At 43.1% G+C, this 24290-nt stretch overlaps 2 protein-coding genes across 7 annotated transcripts in view; one reads left to right on the top strand and one right to left on the bottom strand.

Moving 5' to 3' along the window:
- Positions 1-3868: 3868 nt before the first annotated feature.
- On the top strand, positions 3869-6353 carry LOC107272867 (mitotic spindle assembly checkpoint protein MAD2A). 2 transcript variants are annotated; one of them, XR_003061360.1, is made up of 6 exons: positions 3869-4170; positions 4274-4642; positions 4719-4976; positions 5644-5861; positions 5941-6047; positions 6220-6353. XR_003061360.1 is itself a non-coding variant. In XM_015750464.2 (3 exons), the coding sequence occupies exons 1-3, from the start codon at positions 4098-4100 to the stop codon at positions 4916-4918; spliced, it is 642 nt and encodes a 213-aa protein (XP_015605950.1). In that variant the 5' UTR covers positions 3869-4097; the 3' UTR covers positions 4919-5238. The 2 variants fall into 2 exon arrangements, 1 of the variants encoding a protein (XP_015605950.1); XM_015750464.2 differs by lacking the exons at positions 5644-5861; positions 5941-6047; positions 6220-6353 and having other exon boundaries at positions 4719-5238.
- The window catches only part of LOC107272866 (protein vein), a 59948-nt gene continuing 41767 nt past the window's right edge, over positions 6110-24290 (bottom strand). For 2 of the 5 annotated variants that reach the window (XM_015750462.2, XM_025090125.1), the window contains 3 exons: positions 22630-22775; positions 19927-20035; positions 13599-15115 (listed from right to left, as the gene is read on the bottom strand). In XM_015750462.2, coding sequence (XP_015605948.1) covers positions 14989-15115; positions 19927-20035; positions 22630-22775 — 382 coding nt within the window. In that variant the 3' untranslated portion in view covers positions 13599-14988. Of the gene's footprint in view, positions 8187-9318; positions 9709-10088; positions 10164-13598; positions 15116-19926; positions 20036-22629; positions 22776-24290 lie in introns of those variants that run through there. The other 3 variants (XR_001539074.2, XR_001539076.2, XM_015750463.2) reach the window with 3 other exon arrangements.

Genomic DNA, 24290 nt, shown 5'->3' with positions numbered 1-24290 from the left:
AGTAAAATATTAACATTTGGAAATCGGAAATTCTGGCAAAGCATATTTAGAAGTATTGGAAGTTGCCCAAAATTGTGTGCGCGCAAATTCGACGCGCAGGACTCGGAGAGTGGTGGGAGCGCTCGAGACAGCGCCCGCACTCGGAGCGCTCATTCTTCCTCGAGCCGGTCTCCTATACTGGTGTCTTGGAAATACCCCTCATATTCATTTACAACCTTCCTCCTCTTCTTCTTCTATATTTATTTCTTCATTAATTCCTTGTTTCTTTATCTTTCATTCTCCACTTTTATAACTCTATTCCTTACTTTTATACTTCTTCACTTCTTTATTACTATATTCATTTCTTTATTATTTTCACTTATTTAATTTCTTTCTTATTATCTTATTCTCACTTCTTTATTTCTCTATCCATTTCCAACCTTCTTCGTCTTTTATATTTATTTCTTCATTAATTCCTTATTTCTTTATATTTCATTCTTTAATTTCTCACTTATCTCTTTCCATGTTTCTCCTGTACTTATATAACTCTATTCCTTACTTTTCTACTTTTTGACTTCTTTATTTCTATCTTCATTTCTGATTTCTCGTTTGACTCTGTTCGCTCTCACTTTCCATTGTGCTCGTCTTACTTTTCCTATATTTATTTCATCTTTACTTTCTGATTTATCTCTTTCCTTATTTCTTCTCTACTTTTATACCCCCCATTCGTTACTTTTCTATTTTTTAACTTCTTAAATTTTATCTTCCTTTATAACTTCTCGTTTCACTCTGTTCCCTCCCTCTTTACATTGTGCTTGTCTTACTTATCCTATTTCCTTGGTCGGGTCGAGCATATTAATTCAAGTAGTCATATAAGAGTAGTCATCCGGTTAGTGCAGCTAGACTTAAGACCATGGTGTCGGGGGTTGCCCTTCCGCCTCATCCGCTGAGCTTGCTCAGTGGTTGGTGGCCCAAGTTGTGGCCGCAACAGGACCTTATGGGTCTCCCGACGGGGGCCTTGAGCCCCCTTAGGGTATCTACGGCCATGGTCTTTCGTATAGTGAATCTAGCCAGGTGTCTAGCTCTCGCGTATTTAGTATAATTTGTTCGCTTTGCTTTTTTATTGAGGAAAACCCCCGAGTCCTGCGGCTTTCGCGCACAGGACTAGGGGGGAAAAACCTCAGGAAGGGAAGGAAGTCGGGTCGAGGGACAAGAAAAACGCACAAGGGGGTAAGGTGAAGTTAAACGCGAAAAAGCTAAGATAAGTTAAACGCGAAAAAGCTAAGATAAGTTAAACGCGAAAAAGCTAAGATAAGTTAAACGCGAAAAAGCTAAGATAAGTTAAACGCGAAAAAGCTAAGATAAGTTAAACGCGAAAAAGCTAAGATAAGTTAAACGCGAAAAAGCTAAGATAAGTTAAACGCGAAAAAGCTAAGATAAGTTAAACGCGAAAAAGCTAAGATAAGTTAAACGCGAAAAAGCTAAGATAAGTTAAACGCGAAAAAGCTAAGATAAGTTAAACGCGAAAAAGCTAAGATAAGTTAAACGCGAAAAAGCTAAGATAAGTTAAACGCGAAAAAGCTAAGATAAGTTAAACGCGAAAAAGCTAAGATAAGTTAAACGCGAAAAAGCTAAGATAAGTTAAACGCGAAAAAGCTAAGATAAGTTAAACGCGAAAAAGCTAAGATAAGTTAAACGCGAAAAAGCTAAGATAAGTTAAACGCGAAAAAGCTAAGATAAGTTAAACGCGAAAAAGCTAAGATAAGTTAAACGCGAAAAAGCTAAGATAAGTTAAACGCGAAAAAGCTAAGATAAGTTAAACGCGAAAAAGCTAAGATAAGTTAAACGCGAAAAAGCTAAGATAAGTTAAACGCGAAAAAGCTAAGATAAGTTAAACGCGAAAAAGCTAAGATAAGTTAAACGCGAAAAAGCTAAGATAAGTTAAACGCGAAAAAGCTAAGATAAGTTAAACGCGCAAAGGGACAAGTTAAACGCGAAAGGTCTACCCTTAGTCAAGATTCACCGCAACGAAAGACCGCGGGCGTAGCACCCAGCGAACCCTTGCGGGCACGCCGGGACATCCGGAAGGACGATATTTAACGCTACAACCTCCGTCCCTTCCCACGGGCGAGCCCAGTGGGTTAGACGTAAGGAACCACGCCCGCCGCCGGCGGCGGGCCCCGTTAGCCATCGATCCACGCGCAAAATGTCTCCGACAGGGGGTGACTTTATACTAGCGGGTGCTCAATAGCACCCGCACCTATCCCAAGTGAAGTGACCCCCAAGCACAAGCACAAGTAGGACTTTACCCAAAGTCAACGGACTACCCCTCCGACCTCCCCCCGGACAAATAGGATCGTCTCTACCCACACAAGTGCCCAAGGGTCAAGACATGTTGGGACGTTTTTAGCAAAGCGAACAAATTATACTAAATACGCGAGAGCTAGACACCTGGCTAGATTCACTATACGAAAGACCATGGCCGTAGATACCCTAAGGGGGCTCAAGGCCCCCGTCGGGAGACCCATAAGGTCCTGTTGCGGCCACAACTTGGGCCACCAACCACTGAGCAAGCTCAGCGGATGAGGCGGAAGGGCAACCCCCGACACCATGGTCTTAAGTCTAGCTGCACTAACCGGATGACTACTCTTATATGACTACTTGAATTAATATGCTCGACCCGACCAAGGAAATAGGATAAGTAAGACAAGCACAATGTAAAGAGGGAGGGAACAGAGTGAAACGAGAAGTTATAAAGGAAGATAAAATTTAAGAAGTTAAAAAATAGAAAAGTAACGAATGGGGGGTATAAAAGTAGAGAAGAAATAAGGAAAGAGATAAATCAGAAAGTAAAGATGAAATAAATATAGGAAAAGTAAGACGAGCACAATGGAAAGTGAGAGCGAACAGAGTCAAACGAGAAATCAGAAATGAAGATAGAAATAAAGAAGTCAAAAAGTAGAAAAGTAAGGAATAGAGTTATATAAGTACAGGAGAAACATGGAAAGAGATAAGTGAGAAATTAAAGAATGAAATATAAAGAAATAAGGAATTAATGAAGAAATAAATATAAAAGACGAAGAAGGTTGGAAATGGATAGAGAAATAAAGAAGTGAGAATAAGATAATAAGAAAGAAATTAAATAAGTGAAAATAATAAAGAAATGAATATAGTAATAAAGAAGTGAAGAAGTATAAAAGTAAGGAATAGAGTTATAAAAGTGGAGAATGAAAGATAAAGAAACAAGGAATTAATGAAGAAATAAATATAGAAGAAGAAGAGGAGGAAGGTTGTAAATGAATATGAGGGGTATTTCCAAGACACCAGTATAGGAGACCGGCTCGAGGAAGAATGAGCGCTCCGAGTGCGGGCGCTGTCTCGAGCGCTCCCACCACTCTCCGAGTCCTGCGCGTCGAATTTGCGCGCACACAATTTTGGGCAACTTCCAATACTTCTAAATATGCTTTGCCAGAATTTCCGATTTCTAAATGTTAATATTTTACTTTATTGATTTAATTAATTATTTTCATGTTCAAAACACCTAATTTATTAATATTTCAATTTGAACGTAATTTATTTTCGATATTGTACAATTTCAATTCAATTTTTATCTACTCCATAGATTTTGCCAACGCCCTTCTGTAAACTCCTCGGTCCGTATTTATAGTCAGTTTTTTAGGCGAAGCACAGTCTTAAGATGGTAGATATAGTAATAATAATACATGGTAGAGGAACGCTTCTTAAAACTGTAAAAACGTACAAGTATACGGAGCTAGAGACGCCAAAGAAAACTACCAGCGGCCAATGGGGTTGATGCTTTGGGTTCAATCTCTGACGTCATAGCTGGATGCTATTTTCTCACTGGTCACTGTCTGCTGCTTGTGGTGTGCAGGACCCGTCGTATGAACTTCTACTAATTCCTACTATAATTGAACATGGCGGGGTTGGTAGCTCTGGACGTGGACTGGATAACCTGCAGAGCTATTGGACACATTCAAATTCGTTGAAACTCAAAGAGCCGGTTTCCTGCATCCTCTGATAATCCTCGAGGACTCTCAGTTGTAGTCAATTTCGTTACGTAAAAATTAGTAATTGATACTGTCGTGTTTTTGGGAATTATGACAGAAACTCAACAAAAAGCAAAGTGTATCACGTTGAAAGGCTCTGCAGAGCTTGTGAAACAATATCTACGTAAGTACTTGTGCCTGATATTTTAAGGTATAATATTTTTTTTCGTTGAGAGTATTGTATGTCGTTTACTCTTTGATTCGAAACATTATTCACTTCGTTGCAGTTTATGGCATCAACAGCATACTTTATCAGAGAGGAATATATCCACCAGAAACTTTTGAACCAGCTGAACATTTTGGTCTATTTTTTCTGATGTCTACGGATGATAAAATTAAGTCTTTTCTGGCAACTGTATTAGGTCAAGTTGAGGAGTGGCTAGTACAAAAAAAAGTGTATAAATTAACTTTGGTAATAACAAATGTAAATACAAAGGAAGTGTTAGAAAAATGGGATTTCAAGGTTGATTATGAAGCACCAGTTTCAAATACTGTTACTATTATGGCTGGAGGAGATTCACCTTTACCAGAAGTGGGTACAAAGGATGTCAAAACAATTCAGAAGGAGATACGTGAAGTGATTCGTCAAATTACTGGTATGATCCCCATGTACCTTCGAAAACAAATATGTTAAATAGCACCTATTTTTTAATTAATGTAAAATATTTTCAGGTACTGTAAGTTTCTTACCTTTGTTGGATTGCTTGTGCTCCTTTGATATTTTGACTTATACTGTGCCTGACTGTGGAATTCCAAAAGAGTGGGATGAAACTCAACCTGTGTTTATTGCTAATAGTCAAGAAGTGCAACTTAGATCATTTTCAACTTCTATACACAAAATGGATACGATAGTCAGCTACAAAAACAATTAATTCTAATGCTGAAATATATACAATGAAATGTAAAAAACCTGTGGCTTTTAGTTTCAAGGTAGGGAATGCATCCACACGTTGAAATTAGTTCAATATTTTGACATTTTGCTCTTTTTCATTCCATGGAAGATTCATTAAAGGATTCTTATCGAATAACTTTGCTTCCATCATGAGAGTAGAATATTCATGATATTCACATAATCTGTATCTATAAATTAATATTTTGTAATTTTGTAAGCGTTTTTTAAAATAAATATACTTTTGTCATACTGCGTGCGCACGTTATACGGAACAGTACATACAAGGGAAACTGAAATGGATATTAATGGATCTTTATTGAAACAGAATGAGTGATCACAATGAACATATAGCTGGAGTTAAAGGGATTCTAGCTCTTTTATTTACTACGCGAGTAAAATGTAAACGAAAATCGTAAATAAGAATTTTTACAGATTTTCTCTCAAAATTGGTGTTTAGCTCACGCTTTGCAAGATTAACAATCTCTTTTAGTTTTTAGTTTATTTACTCTTTTAATTTTGAATTAATTCTGGCCAAAGTGGTGTCAAAACGATTTTTAACCTTGTTATCTGTATAATATAATATAATATCTGTCAAAAACGTGTTGTTTACGATTTCCGTTTACATTTTACTCGCGTGATAATGAGAAGTCCAGAGTCCCCTAAAATGAAGTGTTGAAGATGTAACATTAGTGTTCCTTTGCCTAGAGTAAACCCTGCTAACTGATTGCCCACATGAACTGAAGAGGACTTCGGAAGACTGTATTGTTAAGCGCAACAACAGACCTGAACATGATAAATGTAATGGCGATTTCAAGCATAAGCCGTTGTGAATCGCTGCATGGCATTGCAAGGCATCCTAAGATCTGTGTTGTCTACGATGACTTCAGCAGTTGCAATACTCTTCAGTACTCCTCACATTCTGTGTGAGCTATCTTCGTTTTTCTTTTCTTTTTACATAATTCTGCCTTACCTAACTTTCATGTTCTTCTCGCTGTTCTTTAGCAGAGCATTATTAAAAAGCTGGTGCCTGTTGTACATCGGTAATACAAAAATTGATAGGAATAATTGTGACTGAGGAAGAAGAGGAAAACCTCTCCAATTCAATAATGGTAACATAATATATCTATTCTCTTTCATCATTTCAAAGACAAAGATCAATAGGAAACATTGATTCTGGACTATTACCTTTATGTCTTTACAATCATCATGCCCTTTTACAATAGTTGCATTATATTGTTAATACTTTGTGCTTCTAGAATAATTCTTAATCTCTATTAATAGTGCACTTTCTGGCTACCACAGTAGAACCGAATGGAACGGACAGCAACGTCTTCCTTCGCAGCTACATTATGTCATGGCTAGTCTCTAAGAGAGAAGTTACTTGCAAAGGTCCTAACTGTCGGATCTTCTTCTATCGATTGCGAAGCACTGGAAAGTTAGCTCTCTTCGAAATATTGAATAAAAAGAGAGAGATGTACATATAAATTTGAAACCAAAAACAGCGTAGAAAGAGAAGTGCATACAGTTTATAGGATACTATGTGGTTTTTGGTTCTGTAATTTTTCCTCTTTTTATCGGATATTTCAACGTGGAGCTATATTCGGATTCAGATTAGTTGATTACTGCATAAGGGAAGACCATTCGATACTGGTGCACATCAGGATCCATTTTCTGTGATCTCGCGACTGGTTTCTCCTTAGACAATTATAAAGCACCTGCGACGCCTCACTTTATATTACCTTATTCTTAAGATTGGATACAGTACAAACGCGTTTCTAGTAAAAACATCATCAAATAAATAATATTAAATAATATACAATATTGTACATAGCGTGCTTAAAATTTAATTGGACGTTGCGTGTCGTTCGATCTTTTCATTGAAAAATCAGAGGAGAAAAGGAATAAGCGTTTTCTCTTCTGTGTTTCTTGTTTCATCGACCGAGTGATTTTGAGTTTGACTCATTTGCACACGCAATCGCTGCGACATTATCTCGCGGTGCGTAATGCTTATAGAACTAAATGCCCAGTCGGCTACTGTCTTCATACACATTTTACTTAAGGCTATTCTGGAGCGTGGAGAATGTTTGGCGTTAGCACAGTCAACGTTCTGCGCTCGTATATGCGAATACGCGAATGGTGTTGAGCCGTGTCAGCTAGCAATTTCTTATGAAAATAATACAAAATCGAAATAACCTTGTCATTCCTGAAGAAAACGATTATTTCAGATTGATTTGTAGTAGAGTATTAGTCAGTTTTCATGTTCCGTCTGCGGCTAAAACTCGTCAGCATATTTCGTACAGGTCTAATAAGATGTCGGGAACCTCGCTCCACAAGATCCTCAATTATAACTAAAAAGTCGTCCTCGAAGAGTCATTCTTTTTCCGGACATTCGTTATTCCCTAAATATTCTAAGTACACATGTAAGAAGGCTCGTCGTCCCTTCTCTCACAGTAGGAGAAGAAGCAGCTTAAACGAGCCCTAATTGAGCTAATCGTAAGTGAACTTTTGTGTATCGAATATTTCGTCGGATGGATCGATAAGTATTGGTAGTACGATCCGTTCAACGTAACATAATGAACGCAAGTATGGCGGCACTAGTAAGCTTGCACGGACATCTCTCGTACTCTTTGGCATAGAACTCGAAAGCATTCCTTTTTCCTGCAGTCACACTCTCTTCTCTCGCTCACCGAGATAAACTACTTATAACAGAGTATATCCTCCTCAATGGGCAGAGCTTCTCTTCCGGCCTCGCGGTTCAGTCGCAACCAGTCACTGCTTCGATTTTCCTCACTTCTCTTGCGTCTTCCTTTTCCTCTTTCTCGTCCTCTCGCAAGTGCTCCCTACGTTCCTGCGTTCCGAGAGCGGACGCGCTCGCTCTAAGGAATAAGGAAAAGGATACTAAGCTGAGGACATGCAAAGTACAGCGCTGCTCACCGCGCTTCTTGGAGGAAGCACCCATTGTCCAGTGGCTCTCTTACGTCTCTGGCCCCGTTTTACGGAAAGAGTCACAGTGAAGTGCGTCGCGAGGGGACAAGGATGAGGACGAGGATGAGGACGATGACGATGACGATGACGATGACGAGGAAGCGAACCAATGCATTCGCATTAGGATTCCGAAAGGCACGATGCTTCTTCGATGGATCGACGCTCACACTTAATATAAATTGCTGGAGAATGCTTGAGCTTCTTACTGCTTGTGACGGCTGTCGCGTCGGCTGATGAAATTCGCCCTTGTGGACTGCAACATCCTATAAAATAGAAGTGTCGTTAAAAGTAGTGCTGCTAACGGGGACACCAACAGGTGCCGATGTTGATGAGACTACTTTCGTGTAATTTCGTCCAATCTAATTGTAAGTCCTAGCTGGCAGAACGTAGCGATACGAGGATGCGAATGAGAGTGAGGAGGAGAAAAGGAAGAAGAAACATAAGCCAAGGTCCTCTTATTCCGAGGACTTTTCTAAAATGTTTGTGATAATAGAATATCTTCTGGTCCCTAGGTCCTAGACAGTGTATGGGTTGTGGTTGATCGAATTCGTGCATTCGGTGTAACGATAGTTCACTCGATGTTTTTACTTCGAAAAGAACGATTATCGATCAATCTCATTTTATGGATTAAATAAGGAACTTGAAATGCTGCTCAAACGAGTGATACAAATATTGTATAAATGTGCTTCTTGTTTTTTCGGAGGAAAGGAGCAGAAGAGAAGCGCCGAAGACATAATTGTACGAGCCTCTGTCAAGTGAATTACGGTTGAGAATTAAAATGCTACAGTAGGAATGTGCACGAATTTCTGAGACTCAAAAATAGATATTACCATCAATATTCATTAGACATCAGTGATGCGTGGATTGCGGACGGTTATCTAATTGTAAGACGAAGGAGCCAGGGACAGTGTCGCGGGTAACGGAGAAGTCCTCTAGCTTACTTGGGAAAGTCGAAAGGGGCCACTAATTCCCCTCTGGAGTCGCACTGTCCAAGAAGCTCTACGGGAATACGAGCAAGACGCCGTGGGGACTTAAATTAACTCGAATCATTAGGTTTATCCGGGGTGCGAATTCGCGCCAAGTCCTAAGGGCTGGTCGCCAACTTTCCGAGAGCGTCGAATTGAGACGTTACGGGCTTACGAGTGATTAGGGTACTAACGAGCCTTCGTACAACCCGCCGTTCTTTGCGTTACGGTCAATTTACCCTAGGTCGTGTCGCTTCTGCCCCCCTCCCGCCCATCCTCCTTCCAGCCGACGATCAAGTATGGCTCCTATAGTTAGTATGTTTAAAAATATTTATTTTTTAACACTTAAAAAAAAAAACGTTCCTCCTCCTCCTCCAGAGCGCTTTTTAGAAGAGCAAGCAAGTAAGATCAAGACGTGTTGCGAACTTACCTCGTCAAAGCAGCAATAGCACCGACACCTCTCATCAAGTTGAATGAAAACGGCGAATTTGGAAAACGTGAAGTGGAAAGTAGACTCTATGATGTGAAAAAAAAAAAAAGTAAAGGTGCAAAGAGGAGGCTGGGACGTACCAAGGTACTGGAAACTCTTGTTCTTTCTCTTTCTCTGTGTCATTCCAGCACGAAGGAAACTGCGGAAAAATTATAAACGGTATGACAGTAAAAAGGGAGAACGAGAGGGTCAGGAGGATGATGATAGTGAAGAGATGAAAAGTCAATCCCATTGTTAGAGAGTGAGGGACATGTACCGAACAGGAGGAACGGGCCGAACGAGGATAAGGCTACAATAAGACAAAACACGATGAATGTCCCGATGTGCAAGCTGGAAGCATAAGAAAAGGAAAAGAGTCAAGTTTTTTTTTTTTTTTTTCATAATTGGACAATATTCGTGAATTGCTGAAAGCAAAGTGAACTTTGTCTTTCGTTCGTTCTTGATTGCTGATCACGTTGCAAGTTTAAAGTTCCGAGAGTAGTGGATAAATTGATGGAAGAGGTGAAATATCAGTGGAAATTTGCCGCGCCGTCCGATGACTCAGTGTCTACTGTTAAAGACGTGTCGCTTGTCGATGCGATCAAGTTGCTTCTTTTTCTCAGGGTAAAGGGTCGGTCGTCTGTCGACGGTCGACGGTGGATGGATGCCGATGCGCGGAAATGGAAGCGAATTGGTAGCAATGAAAAACGAGAGGGAAATTTCTGATTTACCTTGACAGTGCCGCTAGATGCGCTAGAATCGGGCGAGCGTCACGTCCTCGGCGAACGAGGAGAATTTATCCATATCTTGAATGAAAGAGAGAAATTTCAAATTATTTGGTATATTGGAGAGTGAAAGTGTAGAGTGGTCGAAAGGGACAAAATGGTGGAAGAAAGGTGGAAGGAAAGGGGAAACTTTACCCCTCGTACTACGGCAAGATCCTGATTGGCCGACGCCTGACTCCAACGCCGACGCTCATAATGGGACGAGAGCCGTTACCCAAGAGTTGGGAGCAGGCCGTTCTATTTCTGATTCTCGTGAATCAGCCATTTAGCAACGCGGTGACCCAGCGCTTCGACGAGAACACCGTTGAAGACTAGACGGATGGCTCAGAAGCAGAGGACGGTCGAGGAGAGTGAATAAGGCGAGTGAATAAGGGAACAGGATGGGAAGAACAACCGATAGACTCCTTGGCTCCTTGGCTCCTTGGCTCCTTGGCTCCTTGGCTCCTTGGCTCCTTGGTTGTGGGCTCGCCTAGCACGGACATGGTAATACGTATCAGACTACATTTCACGCTTGATCGAGACTAAGGACCACCCATAGACAATTTCCCAAAGGGTTCAAGTTCAATATAACGAACCAGCAAAGATAGTACAAGCTGCGCGGTCGTTTTCGAAAGAGCCAGGAGAATCTTACGGCCTTCGAATGCGACGTCCATGCGCTCAGGCGCCCAGGCTCTCAGGCGCTCAGGCGCTCAGGCGCGGAATCAATCTTCGGCGAAAGATTCGCGTTTACCTGGATTCCAGCGAATTCGCGATATCGCAACCCACGATCAATCCCTCGTTCATGCAAATGCTAGCCAAGAGCGTATTAGGATCACCAGGGCTTAAAACGAGTGAGACGGAATTCGTAATAAGACTGGAGCGGGAGAGAGAGGGCAGATAGAGAAGGGCGAGGAGGAGAAAGAAGCGTATAGGTTCTAGCACACCGATGTATTCACTCCTTCGGAGATGAAAGATATCCGGAAATCGGCCTGTATCGGGGAAGATGATCTTTGATTTCGTTATCTCAAGATTCAGCATTTGGCTGTGCTTACGATTAAATCGTTCAGGGACATATTTATAACTCCACTACACGCCAAACACTCGAGCGCTTTCGTACTCTGCGAGAGACTTCGTCTTCGCGCAACATGCATGTCATACATTGTATAAGTTTTTTAATGGCGATTCGTTCGAATTAGCACTCGCGTATTGGGATTCACGATCACGGAATCACGATTATCGAGTATCGCTAATCAACCTATTGTCAATTCGTACGATAATGCGCTCGCGGAGCCATTGAAAATTCTCTGCAATTCGACATAATTGATTAGCGGCCGTTCGGTATTTATGCAGGTCACCTCATCGTTACTGGCTGATTTTAGTTTGCATCCAGCCTGGGCGAATGTAACTAATGTAAACCGCAGTAGTGCGAAATTAGTTGGCAGTAACGATTAGCCAACTATTCGAGGTGACGGCCCTTCTGGCTCGATCGTTTTCCAATTCCATACGCTCGAGCGACGTACGCCGATGCGCTTGAACTCTTTAAACGTGTACGCAGCAATCCCATGAAAAGTCGTCGGAACCGCTAACGCCGTTTCTTCGATTAATTCGATTTCGAAAGACGCGGCGCGAGTTTGTACGTTAGGTCGATCGAAGACGCTACGATTCGTACGTCGACGCGATTAAGGCCGAATGGCAGATTCCCTTCTTCCAATAGAAACTAACTTGGCAATCTTTCGCTTTTCGACCGAACAACCACACAACTGTACAAGTATCTGCCGGTAATCGTTAAGTAGAAATCAAAGTAAAAGCCAAGGTACGTTTCTAGGTGTCCATAGCGCCGAGTCACTTTGATCGTTCAGGAGGAAGAGAGAAAGAGAGTTTTTGTGGGTGTTGGCACGTGCGTGGCTACAATTTCCAAGGATTTTCTTCGGGGAATCACGTATTGGATTTATAGTTTTTCCTGCGGGTCAGCGCTTTCTCGAGAGCCTCGGAGAAGAGAAGGAAGAAAGGAAGATGTTACCTAAGGAGGTCTTGTAGAGTCTAGACAGTTAGTCGCGGAACTGTGTGTTTATGTCAGAAGCACAGTTTTCCTCTATCGAGGTCCCCAATTAAGATATTGGTTGGAAAGGAAAAGAGTCTTGAATTAACATGGGAGCGTGGCCACCGGTGGGCCGTGACTGGGCCGTCATTCGGCCATGTCGCATCGAACGTGTCAATCTGCTCGCGTTATCATTTTGGTCGACATTCGCGTCGCGCGAATCGTCCCTTCAAATTCATCCAGCTAATTCGAATAATTTGCAAATAGTTCATCCGAGGAGCATCGTCTTTTCGGCGTTGCTTGTACAAACACGCTAATCGACTCGAACGTCAATTTCGACAAATCTTCCAAGAGCTTCTGAGAATTACGATCGAACTTTGATGAAACGCGATAACGGAAACACAACATCGATATTACCAGGTGAACGGATTTTTAGGGTTTTAGGTTTTTACGACGTGCCCTCTTACTACTTTACAGGCGGATTTTATTGCCCTTTGAAAAATCTTTAACTGCTGCGTGCTATTCGTTCGTAAAAATGTTATTAAATGACGTTACGCGGACGTCGTCTTTACCAGTTGCAGTGAAATTGGGGCCTAAGTTAGCGCATTAGTCGTTAGTGTACACTACATGTGCATGTGCGCATGCATGTGATATTAGGAATCAGACACGACCAAACGAAAAGTTTATATTTTTCTTTTTTACAATCCGTCGTCCTGAACTACGTGAAAATCCGAAAACTCCCACCTCTCTCTTGGTTCGAGTGTTGGTAGATCGAGAAGAATGATTAATTTTTCAATTAGTAGACTGGAGGGGATGCTAATTAATTGCGAAAGGTTAATTAAAACATAAATAAAAAATAACCAATGCACCTACCTTGATGGATGAAATAATAAGAAAGCGAACGTCCAGCGTGAGCAGGATCCAAGGAAGTGATGTGCATGTATGTAGAAGCGTCGTGGAAAATCGAAGGAGAGTGCGCGACTCAGGCTTTCCGACATTTCAAATGTTCCGTCCACGTGAATTCTGCTGAATTCTGCTGAATCTCATGTGTTGTGGGTGGATGAAAGCGGAGAGGGAATAAACGTCCTGTGGAATGGATCTTTCAGGGAGGAATGCAGCCACGGGAAGCTCGATGGAAGCTGTTGGTCGTCTTGGAATAATCACGTGTTTCGTTTTAACGCGATATTTCGAAAACCTCCCGTGGCCAAGTGGATAAGCGCCGTGCGGGCAAACTGCTGGCTGGGACGTTGAGGTCCCGGGTTGCTCTACAGCTCTATAGTGACGTCACCCTTCGACCTTCTCCTTCGGCGTCGTCACTCACCTTTTTCGCGCGCACGCACACACGCACAGCCGCACGCATATACACGCAGGCTCACGCACACACGCTCGCGCGCCACTGTGGGCCAACATGATAAAAATGAAGTAAAGCAAAGAGACAGTTGAGGAGCTGAAGATCATGTTTAATCGTAAATCAATAAAATTAATGAATTAAATAAATAAATTAAAAATTTTATACAAATTTTTATATATATATATTATATGTATATATATATTATATTATATGTATAAATATAATATATATATATATAATATATAATATAAAACATAAATAGGATCCCAAGACCGCTGGAGCACAGCGCACATAACTCGATAATGGTGTAAGGTCTTTTTTCTCGTTGCAAAATCATTCACTTTCTCTTTCTTCCTCTTTCACAGCTTCCCTAACGCACCAATTCGCTATTCTCTCTCTTCGTTGCTAAATTCTTGTTAAATTCTCTCTGATTCTTTTACGCCAGCGCATACATATAGTTGTGCACTAGCTCACACATATTCACCCGCGCGCACACACGCCAATACACACAGTGCTGTGTGTGCGCATGCGATTTGCCTCAAATTATAAAAATACTGAGCGCTTCGACCGGGAAGTTGTGAAAAAGTTGCACGTACACTGAACCACCTTTTAAATAACTGACAAAGAGCCAGAATGGTGAGGTATCTTTTGGCCTACGGGTGTAGAAAAATGTGAAAATACTAAAATTGTGGTTCCGAATGGGCACGCGATCAAATGGTAAATTGAAACGGAAGAAAATAAACGAAGAACATTGCGCAAGTCTCATTGAATCTGGCTTTCAGTTTCTTGGTACTATAAATATGTGAATCGTGCAATTTTAACAGTTCGCTTCCCGAAAGCTCCTTTTTAAATGAGTCAATCTGCATTCTCTCTCTCTCTCTCTCTCTCCCCCCCCCCTTCCTTGATTGCAATCCTGAGAGGTCAATAGTGATCGAGTGAAATTAGGAAAGGGTGTCGTGATCGTCGAAGAGAACTCTGACTTCGAGAAAGTTGCCGACGAATTCGCTGAACGTCGCGGTAATCGCGGTGTGATCGAAGCTATTATACGTTCGAACTCGAAGTAGAATTCAGGCGAGAGAAGCGTTCGGTGATCCGCACTTCGTTTCCGTTAAAATCGACGAAATCCCGAATATTTCTCTAATGTGTCAAAGCACGAACGCTCAGCTTCGCAATGACGTTTCTCACTACTTCGAATGTCCTCGAATGTCCTCGAATGTCCTCGAATGTCCTCGAATGTCGGTGGCGCGTGTCTCTCGTCGTTATACCGATCGTGTGGTCCTGCAACTAATCGTCGTGATCGGGACTCTTTGGTATGCTGTTCGTAGAGAGGATGCGGATCTAGAGCAAGGGACTTGGAGGACGGTTCAACTGCTTGACCTTCCGTAACGTGCCTCGTCGCATTTCGCGCATCGCTTCTACAGAATTTAGCCAAGGGGAACGCCATAAGGTTTACTTATTGGGACCCCTCATCATTATCGCTAGCAGTAGTACGAGGTGGACATTCCCAGTCTGCAGGAAAATGGCGTCCTATGACGGTTGTACACACTTCCGTTGCTGATGACATCCTTTCTTTCGCAGCGCTGACCCGTGTAGCCCTCGGCGCATCTGAAACACACGAAGCATTCGTCCGTTAGCGTCATCCCTTTCTCGCCTCTTGTAGTCTTTAAATACAAATTCATCTCTCTCAATGCGCGTTACTATCGGCTTATTCTTTCTCGTTGCCTCCAATTGCTTTTCGAACAGACACATCGGGATACTCGGTAGCTCCAGCGACTCTACGGTCGCACGTTTTACGCGGCTCGCTTGTCCGGGATCAATTCAATGCCGCAGAGTTATTTATATCTCGCTTAAATAACTACGTGGCATGCACACTCCGATAGCCACGATACATCAACCGGTCGGTCAAGCTGCTCTAGTCTAGAGCCACCGTCCGCGGGTTTGCTCCCGTGTGATAAAGCATATTTTTATCCCGAGGAATTACGAGCTCCGCATCTATTGCGTCTGGCCGCGTCTCACCGCGTCTCATCACGTCTCACCACGTCCGACCCGTCTACTGAGCCTGACGACCAGACTCGCGAAACTTATCACTTATTCAAAAATCCTACTTTCCATTAAATCCAACCTGCATCTTAAAAAATGGATCAGCAATATCCTTTCGCTAAATTCGCTAGATTTGTCTTAATAGGTGCGTACGTTATTCACGTAAGCTGCAAGCTGAGAACCGAACCGATTTACTCTGACCGACCGAATGGAAAATTAGTCTGGCTTTAACGTTCGAGTCTTAACGGCACGGCGTAACTTAAGCAGCACCAGAAAACCAACAGTCACAAAAGAATCAATCACTCAATGGACAATGAGCGCAAGTCTTCGTTTCTAAAGTATATTCTCTGCTGTGAAAATGTGGGAAGGTTCCGTTCGCAAATACTTCTAGGAATTACGTATTAATCCGTGCACCAACAGATCGCTAGTCAAATAAATTTTCTCGCGGTGTTGTTAGTTTAATAACACTTCCGCAAAACGCAATTTCAAGGGTCACTGTGAGCGAGGCGCAGCTACTGGCATAGTGGTGGCACTTTTGCCGCACACTTTGCCATGATGAAGGAAACAGACGAGAAGTTGCGAATGTAGGTGGACTGAGGTGGATGGAGCTGAATCGTGGCGAAGAGGTAAAGGAGGTAAAGGAGGTGAAGGGATGCAGAACCGCAGCCGGAACCGATGCCAGCATCGAAGCGAAAGAGGCGGAAGTGGAGATAGACACAGAAGCGGGGAAGGCCGCGGAATCGTAGAAGCGGAGGCACCAGGCTGCTGGTGGGCTATAATAGAGCGTATTTTATTTCGAAACGTACTCTAGTTCGCGTAGCCTAGTTGCTTCTCCAGTTCCAACTAGGTTACTTAGTTGCTCGTATGTGCTGCTTACGAGCACATATATTCCTGCATTCCAGCATCGGGTTAACGTTACCACCGGTGATGATAAATAAGGCAGCGATACTGGTTGAATTATTACTTAAGAAAACAAGGGCAATTTTGTAGTCTACTGTAGTTGCTCGTTGTCAAAGGTTTTGCAATGCATGTGGAGACTCTGCCGTTGATTCACTCTTTTTACGACCGAAGAAGACTTCAAATGTTCATGAGAGAGAGGGAGAGAGAGAGAGAGAGAGAGAGTCACTTGAGTGAGGTGTCCTAAGGGATGAAACACTATAGCGCTAAAGTCTCGGACAAGTCAATGAGACACGTGGATTCGAACGATTGATATTCTATGATAGTGCTTAGACCACACGTGTCTTCTACACTTTGGTCGTGGCTCACGATTTCTCGTTTTTACAGTGTGTACTTATGGTAGACATAAAATAGCTATGTTATAATTAATAACGATAAAAAGTCTTATTGGGATCGAGCGAGAAATTTAGAATGTCGGGGATGCCGGTTGGCCGGAAACAGTGCTGGAAAGCGTGGATACGCTTGAGCATTTTCTATTAGGGTTGGCGATTGGCGATTGGCGATTGGCGTTGGGCGGTTACGCATAGAGTAGTGAGATTTGAGAATAGGATTTATAGGGGAAGCCAGCGAGGTAGCAATCAGATTATGAAGAATCTTTGATGCCTCCTGAATTCACAAGCCTTTTTACTGTGAGGAGACTCTGACTAAAAAAAGGCTAATTTCATGCAGATTCTGGTCTGATCGAGAGGAGTCTAGGAAAGTTGTGTGAGACAACAAAGTAGCTCCTTTTCTGCGGGGAGTCGGTCGTTTTGGTATGTGGATTGGGGACGGGAGCGGCCGATTACAAATCGAAAATAGAATTAGAATGTCGATTTCTTTTAGGACAATACGGGAATAGCGCTCAACGGGAAGTGGTTGGACTCTCAGTGTTTGAAAAGTTTTCGTGTCAGTGGGTTCCATATGGCGAACGTCTGCCACGTGGTTTGCGGTTAGTTCACTTGGTACAATAATAGGAGCCAATACGAGGAATCATTGACCGCTACGCTCGCGTCTCACTTGTAAGTGACGTAGAATGACAGAGTCCCTCTCGCCTCCTTCCATTCTCGCCCATTCTCACCCATTGTCGCCGGAGAAAATACACTGACGTATATGTATACGAGAACATACGTCAGTGTCGCTCACGGGGACACGCCTGCTAACCTCCGGCCGGGCTGCTATCTCCGGACCTTCCGAAAAAAAAAGGATCGAGTGGGATCTGTCTAATTTCCTAGACAGCGGAGTGTGCAAATCTTCAAAGATTTTCCGAGAAGTCCCCATTTCCCAGATTAGTTGCTATGATTGTTTCTTCGTGCGAATTTGTCTCGCGTCACAGAAACACCCTGCCGCATTAACATTAGCATTTTCTCTCCTTAACGTATTCGATTAATTTTTCACTCAAGAAGAAAAGAGCAAAATGTTTTCGGCTAAGGAGTCAAGGCATCGCTAATAAATGGAAGAGTGAGAGTAGCTGAGATTAGAAGAAAAGGAGGGTGGTGACTGCGTCCGGAGGCATCCGTGAATCGTCGGCAGGAGGTGGACACGAGGAACGTGTTGTTTCGTAAGTTTAATAAATAAGTCGGCGGGCTCGCGGATATTCTTATACTTTTTATTCAACGCATCGATTCAACGCACGTGTGTCTACACCGACCAGGTGTATCTTTTTGGGTGAGCAGTGAGATTTTTGGCTTTGATTCAAGACTGCGAGTGTTTTGACTACCGGACTCGGTCCCGTCTTGTCTGCCGACTGTATGCGGGAGGCCGAAAGAGAGACGCGAAAAATGCGAAATTTCGAGACCTCGCATTTGTTCATTTCTTTCGGATTTTCAACCAAACTTTCGTTCGTTCGAGCGTTGATTAAGGAGGTTCGAGTCTTTATTGTCGCGAGCAGATCGGATCAATTTCCTAATTTCATTGCCATTGATGACTGATCATCGACACGTTTCCATCCTGCCAACCTTCAGCACCGAATGACTCCTGATGTTCCCAGGTAAAATCCTCACTCGCAGTGTGTTCTCTCGTTGCGACCCGATTCTCTGATAACGGCAACAAACCCTTGTCAAGTGAGAAGCCAAGTGAGACGCGAGACTCGAAGAGGGAGATGTGGCCCTTGAACACCCCTTCGCCGCCCTTCTCTACCTTGCTCCGTATCCCTCGACCCTAACTTCCGTTTATCCGTGCTCCGCTGCCCACCGGCTGCTCCCGCAGGGGCACTTTCACTCTCGATGCCCCAGCCCCCGCGAGTGCCACCCGCTAAATTTATTTAACGACTTTTCCCGTAGGCCGTAAAGAGTTCGCGTCAAAGCAGGCGAACCTCACGATAATCGTGCGTGTCAAGTTAGCAGATCAGAGATAATTCGGAGTTCTTTTCTCTTTTTCCTGATACATTTTAATAATAGTTTTGGCGATTTTACCCAAAAAACAGGATTGGGAAATGATCTGCTAATTTTCCGTATCTTACCATTTCTTTCAAACATCATCGCATTTTATAGATTTCGAAGAGATTTAGAGTTCTGAATAGTAGACACGAATAGTTCTGCTCTTGGAACTGCGCAAAAAAAAAATGTTTTCATCAAGTCATTTTGAATATGTACAAAACGGGTACAGTGGCTCCAATTATATCAGCTCTGTGTTTATTACTACTGTGCTTTATAGAAAAAAAGCACATGGCAAGGGAAAGCACAAAAATTGAAGTTCAAGAGCCGCAATAAAGTGCTGCTTGCGTCAGTATATCTAGAATTCGTAAAGTCTTAGAAGGTACGCATTGGCATCGCACGGGGAGATAGACGAGAATCAAGTGGAGAAGATGGAAATTGAGATAGAGATACATGGAGTGGAGGGTGAAGTCATCTGAGCAGTAAATAACATAACTGAAATTGTGGACGTAGATAACGGAGCCAATCTGCTTTGGTCAAAGAATTTGATTAGCAAAAGTCCAAGGGGAGCGGGATATGTCGGAATAGGATGGAATGGGAATGCCGGATTCCCTCGCTTATCCAGGCTTTCTTCCCATTACCGTTTTATCCATCGCCAGATCTTTTGTGCAAATAAATCGGCAAGGATCTCCAGGAAATTGGGAAAAAACATTCGACAAACAGAGACGGCGGCCGTTCGGTGCTTTTCTTGCTTCCGAAATAGATAAGCCTTGACTCATCAACTTGGTCCGCTTCGTTCCGTTTCAGTCAGTCGGAGCAACCGAACAAGAATCTAGTCTAATTCCATTTCGGAAATCGATATGTTCTCTTCTCTCGAAAGAGGGAGAAATGGACGAGAGGGAACATGGGACGAGCAAGGTTAATAATAATAAATCGTCCACAATGTCAGGAGTTTAAGTGGCAAAAGAAAAGTAAGAGTGAAAGGAAGAGAGAGAGAGAGAGAGAGAGAGAGAGAGAGAGAGAGAGAGAGAGAGAGAGAGAGAGAAAGAGAAAGAGAAAGAGACTTACCTACAAGCTGGTTCACCGACCGTCTCGAAAAATAGGCAGGTACCACCGTTCATGCAGAAGTCACCGGCTATCGGACAGGGCTGCTCCTGCCTCGGCCATGCCGCCGTTGCTGCAATAAAGTAATAAAAGAACACGTTACTGTTTCATCGTTTCATCGTTTCATCATTGTCCTTTACTTGTCCAGATCGCCTGTCTCCGTTTCCCTTTTTGACCGATAATGCAATTCTGGGATCGACGGAAACGGAATGTCGTGCGACTCGACTGCATCGCTTTGCGGGTTACGAGTTTTTCCCGAAAAATCTTTCTTTCCCGTAGAAAGTGATTAACTGATAGAAGCGTGAATCTGCGCCTCGATGAGCAAGAGTGTGTACTTGGGTTTATGGTATGCAAAGACTCAGCGTGAGATTCACGCGAAATGCCTGAAGTTGGGTCGGTGGAGAGGTGAGAGCTTATGACGCCGTTCGTCGAGAATTTCCCACGGCTTCGCTCTGCGTTCCTTTCGAAGGAAGCAGGTCCTTGGAACAGGAGTTCCATCGGCATACGTCCTACACGGGGGCATAGGTCATCGAATCGAATCCTCCAGCATCCTGCGAATGCAGTAGTACCGGAGAGTCCTTCCGCTACGTTTCGCCTCGTTAAACATAATCTAATTTAATTTAAGCTAACCCAACTTACTCTAACGAGTAGAAGACATTTTCGTTTTACTGAAAAATTCCTACACCTCCCGCCAGGAACTAATCGTTTGCTGCCTCGGGAAAAATTTTAATTTTCTCATGCCGCGAGCAGTAACATTCTCTCGTTTACGATATAGGACATGCTCCAGCATCCGGCAATGGCAATAAGTTAATAAAACTTTCGCTGAGAGTCACCGGTTATTTGAACGATGCCGAAAGCGAGATACTCTCAAAATTCGTGATTCGTGAAATGAGATAATGCTGCAAGATGGTTTCGCTCAGACTTTCAGTAGAAAATAACAAAGAAATCGATTGGCTGGAAGAAAAATCGCGAGCGGTTGAGTAATGCAAGAAGAATAAGAATGTGAAAAGTATTAAGACTTACTTAATTAAATCGAACAAGCAACGCTTCATTCGATAATCGACAATGAAATCTCAAGCTGGACTCGCTAACGTCATTCAATCCGTGCTGAAGCCGCATTCTCGAGTCTGCACCAATGATTGTCGCATGCAACTTTCCATTTTAAAAACATTGCCCGTACGCGAGATTAATGAGTGCGATTCGAAAATGAGTCCCCGATCCTGGTCCCCTACTCTGGCATTCAGAGGTTGGCGCAGTCCTGGCTGTCCGGTTAAAAGGATATTTTCGATTTACCGTTTCGATGGTTGCTTCTTCCTACCCTCGACCTGCGATAGGATTCCACGAAATTGGATGTCAAATAGGGCGACAGTAGTAGCAACGTTCCTCTTGAATCCACCGTTAGGATGTTATGACGTACATATATGTATACAGAATTAGGTACAGTACTAGAAAACAGAACAGGATGATTAGGGTCAAAGTTGAAGAGTCCTATAGTCCTACCGCAATTATTAAAGAGGCGAATGCTTTGAAAGCGTCCAGTTGACACCTGCAGAGTTCGAGATTTCAAAACCATAATAATGAAGCCTTACATATAATTTCACGCTCGACAATTTATCATTCTCCGTTTCCGTATTGCTACCACGTTGAATCTAAATAAGGGTCTGGATATCGGAGGGGTGGTCTCTCTACTACATATAGGAAACATTGTATGAGATGCGTAGCCTGTCATCAAGCAGAAGTTCGCCCACAGATTCAGTCTCGCGTCTAACGAGCCTGGCGTATTCTCTACCGTAACGCAAAGCTAACGCAAGGTAACGCAAGGTAACGCAAGGTAACGCAGGGTAACGCAGGGTAACGCAGGGTAACGCAGGGTAACGGGCCTGAAACGATACGTTGCTCCATCTAGCTATGACGGGAATATTCCGAGATTTCCGTGTTAGCTCGACGTTGTCGTAACGTAAAGCAAGATTACGCCCTCAGGGGTCGTCCCAAGTTATGTTTTAGAATGCTCGGTGGGCACGCCAAGAAGACGTGTGCCTGTCTACCCAATCGCCCATGTAGCCAGTGCGTACCCCCACTTGATTGAACGTGCTCAGGTAAGACCCACCATCTCCGTCTGACTTGCGGAGGAGACCGCCGAGTCTATCCAGTCGTCCTCAGGTTTCGCCTACTTTTCGAAACTTTTTGCCCTCAAAGAATTAGTTTTCCCACAGAGTCGTTCGATCGGCTATTTTCATATTGTGTGCGAGTGCGGCCTAGTCGAAGGTTACCTTCACGGCCACACCACTTCCAGCGAATGATACTCTGTCGGAATTGATTTGCACGATTCTTTCGAGTAGCGTTGGATCCGTCTCAGAAAATAGATTCGAATCTTAGGACTCCGAGGGCTTTTTTGGTCTTTGCTCGCGGCTTGCAAATACATTTATTATGTTCATTAGATATATGAAGTTTTTAATAGAGCTGGACGATGTTTTCGCAAATAACCTTCGGCCAACCGTTTTAAGTTTGGATCTATATTAATTGGAGCTTCCATATTGTCGAGTATCGGGGCAGTGCGAAATTCTACAAAGACCAGCGTCTACTGCCTACGTCATACATAGACGTACAAATTGTTTGATTATCTAGCTAAAAGTGACAGAGAATACATTAGAATCCGTAGGTACTCACTGGTTTCTGGAGATCTGCTGGTATCATAAAGGACCCGAAGTTCGGCCGCAAGGGAGGCTCGATGTCCCGAGGTGCTTTCAGCCACGCACTCGTATCTGCCGCTGTCGTCCAACCTCGCTGATTTTATCACCACTTTCGACCTGCGGCTGTAATCAAAAGACGAAGAATTTTAAAATGCTTCGAGAGGGAATCTTTCCTTCTCGCGCCGGCGCACGGGACGGGGGACACGGGAGCACTTTCTTGCCGGAGATTCGAGAGTCTGGTCGTTTCACTTGACATGCGAGCACCTCGTGATTCGCAAGTCTCTAGATAACTACGACTATGCCCTCGATGGCATAATTAAAAGGATACTCGTTTTAGATGAGCTTGCTTGGCAGTAGCACAGTCCTCGGGCTCTACGAACACTTCCTTCTCCTCGGTTCTCCTCGGGAGGGACTGTCTATTCGCAGGTTCCTCCGCTGCCTTCTTTCAGCGGCTTATTGTCCACGGCGAAGAATGATCTATGCCAATTAAAAGACTTTGTCCCCCTGAACCCATTCGAGGAGAGATTTTCACTCATAAAATACTGAGAACGCGGGCACGAATAGTAGGGAGGATGCTGCAGTATATAACTTTTGTGATTGGATGTTTGGCTTCCGTTCCAGGATTAGCACTTTTCATTTTATCACTTTTTCATTTAATCCGGCGCTTCGAGGAAAATATGAAAAAGGTAATTCTCTCCTCGTTAGAACGTTAGAACTCGTAATTCCTTCTGTGGAGAAAAGAAGAGGGGAAGGGAAGTGCAATGCGACATAACAGGAAGCGACATAAAGCACATCGCGATTTCAGCGTTACAGGTGTGTATGTTACATGTATGTGTTGTGACGTATTTCGAGACAGGCGGAGCTTCCTAGCTGTTCGTAGCGATACAGTCCTACGTCATGAACTTCGATACTCCCTGCTTTTTTCTACCAGGATGAAAGACCAAAAAATTCATAAATTCGAAAGCATACTGGGGACGACTACTGCGAGGGACGATACGGCGTCGATACGCAATATCTTAATCTGACAGTGTATAGTATTATAATTATATACATATAAGTAAAACTTTCTTTATACGTTTCTGCGGTCTGTTAATGTCCTCTGCTCTTTACAGCATGTATTGGTCACATGCGTATACACAAACACAGAGAGTAAGAAAGAAAGAGAGAGCGAGAGAGAAAGAGAGGGGGGGATCACCCAGGGTTACATAGTATAGCATGTCGATGTCACCCAAGGTGATCAACTGGATCAGCTCTGTCGGAATATTAAATTTCAACGTTACTCGTTGACTAATAAGGATTTTGGGCCTAATGGCACAGCGGGCATGTGTGTGTGTGTGTGTGTGTGCGCGTGCGTGTGCGTGTGTGTGAAAGAGAGGGGGGACGTTTCGTTGTAATTTAGCGCTGCAACTCTGAAGAACTGGCGTCTGTCAAGTAAAGAAAAAATCTAATTATTTAATTAATAATATTATTACGGGCAATCGGTGTTCGTCGACGTCGGCTTTTAGCTGTTGGTTAACGTAAGAACGCATAATAATGTAATAACGGGAGAGGCGCGACGAGGATTCGGATTATATAAAGAAATAAGACTAACGGCATAAACGTAACACGATGAAAGGCAAATGTGAGCGAGTGGTGGGA

The sequence above is a fragment of the Cephus cinctus genome, unplaced genomic scaffold, assembly GCF_000341935.2.
Source record: "Cephus cinctus unplaced genomic scaffold, Ccin1 Ccin1_scaffold1303, whole genome shotgun sequence".
Taxonomy (NCBI): domain Eukaryota; kingdom Metazoa; phylum Arthropoda; class Insecta; order Hymenoptera; family Cephidae; genus Cephus; species Cephus cinctus.
This window is presented reverse-complemented; position numbering and strand designations above follow the sequence as displayed.